This window comes from Canis lupus, chromosome 36, assembly GCF_003254725.2.
Source record: "Canis lupus dingo isolate Sandy chromosome 36, ASM325472v2, whole genome shotgun sequence".
NCBI lineage: Eukaryota > Metazoa > Chordata > Mammalia > Carnivora > Canidae > Canis > Canis lupus.
The window spans coordinates 12,391,874-12,402,644 of NC_064278.1; the positions used below are offsets into that span (position 1 = coordinate 12,391,874).

The following is a 10,771-nucleotide window of genomic DNA, read 5'->3' on the forward strand; positions in this document are numbered from 1 at the left end:
TTGATTGATATCTTTGACACAAGTACGAGTATGGAATTGGACCATTTGTACATTTAATTATGGTTATTAACCTGGGTGGAGTTAGCATTCTCTAATGCCACTGTTGTTGTTGTTTTTTTTTTTTTTTCCTTTAAACTAATTTTATTTTACCTTTCTTAAACTCCAAATGATAGCTTGGTTGGCCTCATTCACAGGTGAACATGGACAATATATTTTAAAAATCTGATTATATATTTAGAAGGAGGAAGATTCAAAACACACAAACTTAGTACTTATTTTTTAACATCAGAGAACATTTTATTTCTTTATATTTCCCTACCTTTTATAATTAATGAGGCTTTATTATAAAAGGATTTGACATAATTAATGTGCACCATTAGCATAGTCCATCCTTCTAAACAGATTGAAAGAGGGGATCCCTGGGTGGCGCAGCGGTTTGGCGCCTGCCTTTGGCCCAGGGCGCGATCCTGGAGATCCGGGATCAAATCCCACGTCAGGCTCCCGGTGTATGGAGCCTGCTTCTCCCTCTGCCTGTGTCTCTGCCTCTCTCTCTCTCTCTCTATGTGACTATCATAAATAAATTTAAAAAAAGATTTTAAAAAAATAAACAGATTGAAAGAAATATCAAGCTCGAAAATAAAAACTGCTGAAACTAATAATTCTGCCTCTATCATATTTGTAACATATGTATCTAGTTTATCAGATTAATATGATTTGTTAATGTGCTTGCTTCTGGCATAATCAAGCAAAGCTGTCTGATTAATTTCAAATGCTCAGTTTCTGTTAAGATAACTAAAAGCATACAGAAAATGCAGAAACAAAAACCACCCAGTATTTATATTAGAAATATGCGTCCTACTAGAACCAAAAACAAACAAAAAAATACAAAGGAGATCTCTTAGTAGTTCAAATCAAGCATCAGAGGCCTAAAATACATACTCATTTATAAAAAGAACACTGAGCATGTATGCTTTTATACAGAACTAATATGAAAGCTTAATTTGTTAGTTTCGTGGGATTGTGGTGAGGATCAAAATAATGAGGTAAAAATTCTATGTCAGCTTTGAACCACCATCTAAACACTGGTTAGCAATATAACTACTGTGATTTATAGGAGCCTGCGTTCACCTGAGCTCAGCAGCATGTGGTTATCGATACTCTAAAGCAAGGGAAGAGGTAGGAAAAGTATAAAAGGCAAACATGAGAGTCCAAAAAAGCCATTTAGACGGAGGAGAAATGGCCTTGAACATCTCAGGATGTATTCAGGAGTCTCACTGTATTAACATTAAGAAACGATGTCACAGAGTCAACACTAAGTCATCAAGGAAATATTTAAATAAATACAATATCCTCAGCTTTAACAAGTATGTAGATACTCTGAAAAAAATCTCTCCAGAATGCTTTAAAAAATGAAAACGTTGGATATTGATTGTACCAGACCCTCAAACCTGATGGTAGGCTCATGTCCAGAGAAGCAATATTAGGATAATAGTCTTAGAGGTTTTTCTTAACTGCATAGCAGTCTATATGCTGTTGTTTGTTTGGGTTTTACAATGGGATTGAAGATAGTATCATATTAACTTCTGCGAATTTTCATTTTTAGAAGCTGCTACCCCAAGACAAGGAAATATGTATACTTTGTCAAAAGACTGTTTATCCAATGGAGTGCCTAGTAGCAGACAAGCAGAGTTTTCATAAATCCTGCTTCCGATGCCACCACTGCAACAGTAAACTGAGGTAAAATGTTTTGTGGGCTGCGACACAAATATTGGAGGATATTGTACATATACACATACATGTACAAAAGAAGCTATGGATTTTTCTAGATCTTGTTGCCATGAGTTTAAAACAACTATCAAAGGGGATGTGGTCAGGTTCTGTTATGTTTTTCTCAGGATAGCCATGACCTTTTTCCTTTTGAAATATCAAAAGGAAATCTGATTTCTGATCAAATCCAGAAAGTTCCCTTTTGTCCAAACCTAGAGATCACAGAGATAAGAAAAATCAAGAAGTGCTATGCAAGTCAGGTTTTTTAAGTTCTTACTTTATCTAAAGTCTAGATTCTATTTTTGACCCTATTTAAAGTAAGCCCAATGTGGGACTTAGACTCAAAACCCTGAAAAAAAAAAAAAAACCTGAGATCAAGAACTGCATACTCTAGAGACCGAGCCAGCCAGGCACCCCTAAAATCTAAATTTTTAGATCAGGATTCAGTAAACTTTTGCTGTAAAGGGCCAGATAGTAAACCTTTTCAACTTTATAAGCCATACTGTTTCTGTCACTAGTCAGCTTCTAGTTGAGTGCAAAAGCATCCACAGATAACTAAACAAACAAGTGTGGCTGTAAACTGAGAGGCCCAAGTGTATTCCAATAAAACTTCACATACAAAATCAGATGGTGGGCTGGAGTTTACCTAGGTTTGGGTGTTTCATCTAAGTAAAAATCATAATAATTGTAGAGTATTGTCAGTGTCAGGTAAGATATACTGTTTCCCTCCCCCTCTAGTGCAACAGAAGCACCATATCAACACAGTTACAAATGAATTTTAATGAGTGTGGCATTTGGTGTAGCTATAATCTGAGATGCTGAAATTGTAATTATTTTTGCTAAATCTAGTGTGTATCAGATTATATCTTTCCTGGCTTTGATAGACAATGTCAAACACCCCTTGTTGCAACATTTTTTTCCTTTGGTTTCCATGACACCAGAGTATAATGGTTTCCTGCTACCTTCTGGGTCTTCCTTCTCAGACTCCTATGTGGGTGATTCTTTCTCTGTCCATCATTGAAATGTTCCCTAGAATTCTGTTATGGACATTTATTTTTATCACTGTTTGTATTCTTTATATATATGGTTTATTGCATCCACTCCCATGACTTTAATCATTATCTATGGGGAATAACTCTGAAATCTGTTCAGTAGCCCAGTTCTGTCCTCTTTCAGATGCTTATATCTCAATTATTAATATTTATCTCCAATTACATTTCTCATAAGTACACCAAATTCAATATGCCCCATTATCTTCTCTCTACCAAAATTCCTTCCTTGACTTCATGATCTGTATGATACTCTCTCAATAAAAGACATTAGCATTAGCTCAATGACTGAACATGAAGTTACCTTTGACTCTTTCCTCTTCTTCATTCCCTATGCCCAAGCAATGACCAAGTCCTATAATGGAGGTCCCATAAAAGCCTCTTGAACTGTATGCTTTTTTCCATCCCCACAGACCAGGTACCCTCCAAGTGTCCTATCTGCACTAATGCAATAGTATTTCTATCAAGTTAGTCTCCCTGCTTCCACCACCTCTTACCTCCATCACCACCAAAAACAACTTGCCCCAATGCCATGTTCCATGATGTACTGAAAATGATATTTCTAAAATGTAAATCTGAGGTCATTTCCTTGTTTGAAACATATGGTTTCCTCTATCAAAGTCATATTAGCATCTTACTATGAGTTAACAGTTTAGAATCTTGTCCCAGCTCCTTTCCCAACACTTCTTCCTCCCATTACATGTTAGTTTTCATGAAGACTTCACTTCTTTCAGTTGCACAAAATCATTATCTTTCTCATATCTAACTGGTCCCAAGTGTCATTTCCGCTCCTTATAGGAGTTTTCCCCAGGCCTCTCCACCAGACTAATGTGCCAGTATTCTTCAGACCTCAACTGAGACTTCATGTCTATGAAGAAACCTGCGTTAAGCCCCACATATGGATCCGGTGTCCCTCCTGTGTGCTCCCAGAGCATCCCCTGTGCTTGCCCCATACTTAACACCGTCTAATGTAATTGTTTTCCAGCTGTAGGAAATGTGTTAATGTTTGACTGTCAATACCTAGTAAAGCCTGACGTTTAGCAAGGACTCGAAAATATTTAATAACTGATATTTTTAAAAAATTATTGTACCAAAAGCCACAACTATAGAAAAATGAAAAAGCAACTGTATGGCTTAATGAATGATTATAAAGTGAACACTTTGTAACCAGTACCAAGTTCAAGAAATAAACATTGCCAGCCCTTTCAGAAGCTCCTTCCGTGTGCCCAAACTCCAGTTATCTCTCTCTCTGAGTAAACAGCATTCTTTTTCATCATTGCTTCCTTGCATTTTTATAGTTTTTTTAAATCCAAATATGCTCTCCTAGATACTATAGTTTTGCTCAGTTTTTTCAACTTTAACATCTCTTTTAAATCTATAGAGTTTCTGTCCATTTCCTTCATTCCTTGCAATTTATTTGTGAAGAGCCCAAGATATCTGACGTGTAGAATTTTCCACAGTCTGGATTTGCTGATTGCACACTAGTCGTGCAGTTCACATACTCCTTTTCTCCCCTGCATTTCCGACTGTCAGCTGAATCTAGAAACTAGTGTAAACTAAGATTTGATACCTTTTGCAAGAACATAGGGAATGTTGGCAAGAAGAGAATAAGCACATAGTGTCTGGCTGCCTCTGGTTTTGTGATCATAGCAGATATTGAAGCTTAATGTCTATATCCATTCATTGATGTTTGCAAAATGTTGATATTCCCATTTTCTTTTTTCTTTTTCATTATTAGTTCAAATACTTTTACAGAAGATGCTTCCCTTCATCTACTCTTTGGTTACCTGGTAGTGCAGTTGGTGGAGGAAAGGAAAAATAAATGCATAGCTTTTTCCCTTTATTTACTTGCTTCACCAATGTATCATTTATTTATATAACAGTGTAATGAAATGGTTCCTTATCATAGCCTAGAGGTAACCAGTTATAAAATATTTGAATTATAAACTCATAGGTTGGGGATCCTTGAGTGGCTCAGCAGTTTAGCACCTGCCTTTGGCCCAGGGCGCGATCCTGGAGTCCCGGGATCGAGTCACACATCGGGCTCCCGGCATGGAGCCCGCTTCTCCCTCCTCCTGTGTCTCTGCCTCTCTCTCTCTCTCTCTCTCTCTCTATCATAAATAAATAAACAAACAAACAAATAAATCTGTAAAAAAATAAAATAAACTCATAGGTTTACATATATTTGATTGGTTTTTTTTTTTAAGATTTTATTTATTATTCATGAAAGACACAGAGTTGAGAGAGAGGCAGAGACACAGGCAGAGGGAGAAGTAGGCCCCATGCAGGGAGCCTGACGTGGGACTCAATCCCTGGTCTCCAGGATCATGCCCTGGGCCAAAGGCAGGCGCTAAACCACTGAGCCACGCAGCAATTCCCTATTTGATTGGTTTTAATCAGATGCTGTTATCGCTACTGAGGTTCAAGTTATTCTAGTCTTGGCCTCTTCTGGTTGTCTCCTGATTCCTTTTGGCAAGACCTAAGTAATCTTTGATAGTCTCCTCATTGTCTGATGGGACTAGAAGGTCCATGCTCATTTGGTGCATTTAGTTCCCATGAACCTGGTCAGTCATTTGCTTTCTTTATGTGAGAAATGGCATTTCAAGACTATAACCTCAATTCTCTTTTTACTGGGTTGGTCACTATTTTGAGGCTTTATTAGTGGTAAGAGCTAGCAAATATTTATATACAAAGAAAAAATATATCATGAATTTGTAGGAATAGTTCCAAATTGAATTGAGAACTGCATTGCTCTTGCCTTTGCCTCTTCTCCATGCCAGGTCTGTCTCCATATGGACCTTCACTTCAGGACTTCTAGTTCTCAAAGACAAAGGAGATATAAGAATTAAAATATCCCATATTCATTTGGACAACAGTTTTAGAATAGCAAAACTATCAGCCCCCTAATTTGATAATGAAAACTTAAAAAAATGGCATTTGCTCCCCACTCATCCACACCCCCTTTTAAAAATTGTGCTATATCTTTGGTGTCATAGTCCACAGCCATTACATGTCACATCATCTCCCACACTGTCCTCATCTCATCTTAGTTTATAGGTAGCAGTATATAGAATGCTTGCCACCAACCTTTGTGTTGATGTTTCTGTAGCCTTTCTGGTTATGCAAGCTTATTTTCTAGTACCTCCCTCAGAAACATCTATTCTATGAGCTTGATAATGGAGTCTGTTTTGTTGAAAGTAAAATCTTTGACTTACATTTTCTTTTATTAACTATCTTAAATGTATTATTCTGTTTTCTTTGGCACAAAGTATTGGAAATGACTGATAATAATCTAATTTTCTTTCCCTTCTCAATCATATGCTCTCTTTTATTTTCTTTTTAGATAAACACAAAGGATTTTTTTCTTTTTATTTAAAGTCCAAAAAAATAAAAAATAAAAATAAAGTCCAGAAATTTTACCAAAATAGTTCTTGATGTTGGTCATTGTGGGTCAACAGTGTCAGTTGCCTAGTGTGCTCTTTCAACGTGCAGTTTCTTACCTCTTTATATCAGGAAAGTTTCCTTAAATTACAGCTTTTTAGTATTTAACCAATTTCATTGCTTTCTTTTTTACTTCAGGATCTCTTGTTATCCGTACATGGATATTTTGTGCCTTGCTTTAATATTTGTCTTTCTCTCAAATCCTTCTCCTTTTTCATTTCCGATTGTAAATTTTCATTCCCTTATTTCTTTTCTAACATACTTTCTAGTGTGTTTATTTACTCTTATATTTCTTTTAGTTTAGTTTTTATTACTCAATTTTTTCTTTTACTTCTGTTTTTTCCTGATTTCTAGCATCTCCTTTATGATATTTTCTAATTACAATTCATGCTGTTCTTTCAAGTCTCTTTATCATGTTTTAATGTCTTTTAGCCCATATTTAAAATTCTGATGTTAAGAGCATGTTTCTCTAGCATGTTTTCATTGTCTATAGGGATATTAAAAGTGCTCCTTACTCTTTTTTCTTATAATGACTTTATATAATATTTGGCCTCAGTACTTTTCTGTTGCTTATTTTTGTAAGGCATTAGTTTTCCCAAATCTTAGAAGGAGGCAAAATTCAGACTGGCTTTCCCAAACTTCACAGAGCTACCTCTTCCAGTTTTCATATACTGTCCAAAAACTGTAATGGCTTGATTTCTGGATTTCCTATCTTGAGTCCTCTCCCCCCATGTTAGTCAAGACCTTCTCTTTCATTGATGTCATCATTATCCAATGACATTTTGATACCACTCTCATTTTTTTTTTTGTCAGTATAAAGTCTTGTCCTAAAAAGGGATCTTGATTGTTCAGTTTTGAGAGTTTGACTTCTCTATTCTCTTCAGACTTTCCTACCACAGGGCCCTTGCAGTCACTGGCTAATGGAGACAGTAAAACCCTTCCCCATTTCAGCTATTATTCTCTGGTTGACATGTGATACTTTCCAGGAAATACTGGCTGGCTATCCTGTGGTCTTATATTTTCTGGACAATTAGACACCTTCCTTGCTCCTTCTGCTATCACTCATACAGATGCCACTATAACTGTTGGTTTGTTCTTACCTTCTTGTGTTTTGAGGGTTGGTGAGGATACCTTGTCTCTTAGTTTTGTTATAAATTTTATCCATGGGTTTTAAGTTTTGCTATGTGATTGGTGGATCTGTTTGTATGCAGAGATTCAGATATTAAAAAATGATGCCTTTGATTAAATTTAATTTTAATTTTAACAGACACTCTACTTGTTAATATCCCCAAAGAGGCCAAATAAACAATTGCATAGGCAAGCTTTCTAATTCATTCAAAACCTACTTAACAAGGAAATTTAAATAGCTGATTTGTGTGTGTGTGTGCTATTCAGGATTTTTTGAAAATCCTGGGCCCCCTCACATAAATCACAGTTACCAAAGATTTAGTCCTATCATTTTGCACTATAACTACATATGCATTATACTAAAATACCTATCATACCAACACTTGACATACAGTATGAAATTCTAAATACTATAAGACATGTATCATGTGGGGTATTAGCAATAACTATTATCTAACAAGAATGTTCAATTAATAAGCATATCCCTATTGCCAGTTAAGTTAATTGCACTGAATCTCTGACTCATTCTTGAAATAATTAATAGCCTAATTCCCTAAGAATTTGTAGTATATATATGGAATGTTAAACATTTTTTTCTTTTTTTTTCTTTTTGTCAGTTTGGGAAATTATGCATCACTTCACGGACAAATATATTGTAAACCTCACTTTAGCCAACTTTTCAAATCTAAAGGAAATTATGATGAAGGTTTTGGACACAAACAGCATAAAGATCAATGGAATTGCAAAAATCAAAGCAGCTCAGTGGACTTTACTCCTAACGAAAAAACAAATATGTGTAAAAATAGTGCAGAAAACACCACCATACTTGCAGATCCTAATAAACATTTAGATGTTGTTAACAGTAGAGGGCAAAGAGATGATTTGAGAAAATTCAGGGAGAGGGGAAAATTAAAAATCATTTGGCCCCCTTCCAGAGAGATGCCTAAGAAAACCTTCCTCCTTGAGGAAGAGCTCAAAATGAGTAAACCTAAATGGCCACCAGAAACAACAGTTGCTACATCCGCTGAATTCAAAAGTGAATCACTAGTAGAACACATTAAAACTCTGGAAAATAAAGGACAAGAACAAGATAACATTTCTTCCCTGCAGCCATATCTGCAGTCCATCCATATATGTCAGAAAGCGGATGTTACAGGAACCAAAGAAATGGAAATGTACGAAGCAAGAAAAGATGAGAAGAAGGAGGGAAATAAGAATGTGCAAGATAAGCTGAATGAGGCTGAAGATACAAAGAATAAAAGGAAAAGTGAAATGGATCTTAATGACAACAATAATGTGGTTGTGCAGAGTGCTGAGAAGGAGAAAAATGGAAAAACTAATGAACCTGATGGTGGCGAAGTTTTACAGGTTACTAACACTGGTGATGAGGTGGTGCCAGAAAATCGTAAAGAGAATTTGAATAAGAATAATAATAACAATTATGTAGCCGTCTCGTGTCTGAATAATTTCAGGCAGAAGACATCTATTTTAGAATTTCCTAATCTATTACCACTGTCAAGTGAAGCAAACTACACTGCAAGTGAATATCAAATTGAAAGTTTAGAAAATGCATCTAGAATTTCAGAGTTACTTGGTATATTTGAATCTGAAAAGCCATATTCAAGGAATGTACTAGCTATGGCACTCGGTAAACAGGCTGACAGGGCCACTGCTGGCAGTACCCTGCAGTCTGCTCCCAAATCGGGCCTCCGTGGTGGGTTAAGAGGAAAGGAGGAAAGGTCTATAGCTTCTGCTGATACAAATATCTTGAACATCAAAAGAAACCATGCAAATAACAAAAATCTACACTTCTTCTTTTCCAACACCATGAAAATTGCTGCTTTTTCCAAAAAGAATGAGAACATTTTCGAACATGACTTCATCGATTCTGTAGATCAAATTAAAACGATGCCATGTTTGTATTTAAGGGAATTGGGGAAGGATGTCAAACATTGGCATGGTGAAGCAATAGGAACAGCCCACAGTAATGGGAATATGAGTTTTGATGCCCAGAGCAGTGAATGTGCAGCTAAACCTTCATTTCCCGGAGTGGAGGTCCAGTCTGAACAACTCACTGTGGAAGAGCAAATTAAGAGGAACAGGTGCTACAGTGACACTGAGTAAAACATCCTAGAGGGCCACTTGTAGTCCACACTCGGGCACTGAGAAACATTGATGTTCCAAAATAAGACTAGAGATTTTGATAACATTTTGTTGAACTTGTAAACTTGATGCTCAGAAATTTCATGTCTATCACAACAGATTTTCCATGTATTAAGCTATACAATGTTTTCCATAATCGGTTTGAATCTACTTTTATTCTGAAGGGAATGAAAAGATGAAAAATATGGCTCTGTTTTCCAGTCAAATGGCACTTAAGTATATCGCTCTGTTTTTCAACATGTTGGATAACATCACTGGCAAGATTCTGTACTGCTGATCTGTATCACAATGTCTTATACCTTCTCTATAATTTCTGCTGAAATAAAATTAAATCACCTGGGGTACAAATCAAAATACTTCTGTAACTTTTTTTCCAAATATATTGACATTTTAAGTATATGTGTTTTCCATAATTTGGGAACTGTCTTTAAGGGGCAAGTATTTAACACACAAGCTCATTACACAAACACACACCTACATGCTAATAATCTTGGAGAAAAAAAACTAAATCAAAGCCACAGTATTACTAGAAAATATAAAATTGTCATTTCTTGATTGCTCTGTATTATTAAAAATAGGAGGATTATTATGTTTTTTAAATAATTACCTATACTAGACTATCATGGAATATGTTTATAAACATTTAATGAAAAATATCAATTTTTCTTCAAGATAATGTGGAGTCCATTCTCAGAAATCAACTGAATGACAAAGATTTTAGAAGTTACTTAAATAAATTATGCACATTGCATTTTTGTTGCTTACCATATGTAATCAATAAATATACAAGTCATATTATTACTACGTTTTGTCAGGTTTTTCTAAATCATATTTGATGGATGTTAAGTTTTTCTATTACAAAACAGTCTTTGCAAAATCTGTCTTCTGAATTTCTACTGATTTTACCTTCTTGCAAATACATTTGATGATTCTGAGAGGAAAATATAATCTGAATATAAACGAGTGGCTTCACATTAATTTGGAGTATACATATGTGAAAACAGGCCTGATCCCCTATTCTCCTACATAAACACAGACCACTGACTTTATGTATGAAAATGCAATGTAATGGTGAAAACTATTTCTCCTTAGAAAGTATAACAAATTCTTGCTAGTATGTTCTCAACCAGATAGATCTAAGACTTACATTACTAGTTTATTAGGGCTGCCATAACATAAACAAAGTTGTTTTCTCATAATTATGGAGGCTAGAAGTCCAAGAT

General features: G+C 35.5%; 1 protein-coding gene across 2 annotated transcripts in view; it reads left to right on the plus strand.

Annotated features, from left to right (window-relative positions):
* XIRP2 (xin actin binding repeat containing 2) overlaps positions 1 to 9,902 on the plus strand; it is a 74,678-nt gene extending 64,776 nt beyond the window's left edge. Inside the window, exons 8-9 of one of the 2 annotated variants that reach the window (XM_025460050.3) lie at positions 1,604 to 1,737; positions 8,003 to 8,018. In XM_025460050.3, coding sequence (XP_025315835.1) covers positions 1,604 to 1,698 — 95 coding nt within the window. In that variant the 3' untranslated portion in view covers positions 1,699 to 1,737; positions 8,003 to 8,018. Of the gene's footprint in view, positions 1 to 1,603; positions 1,738 to 8,002 lie in introns of both variants that reach the window. The other variant, XM_049106388.1, reaches the window with a different exon arrangement.
* Positions 9,903 to 10,771: the final 869 nt, after the last annotated feature.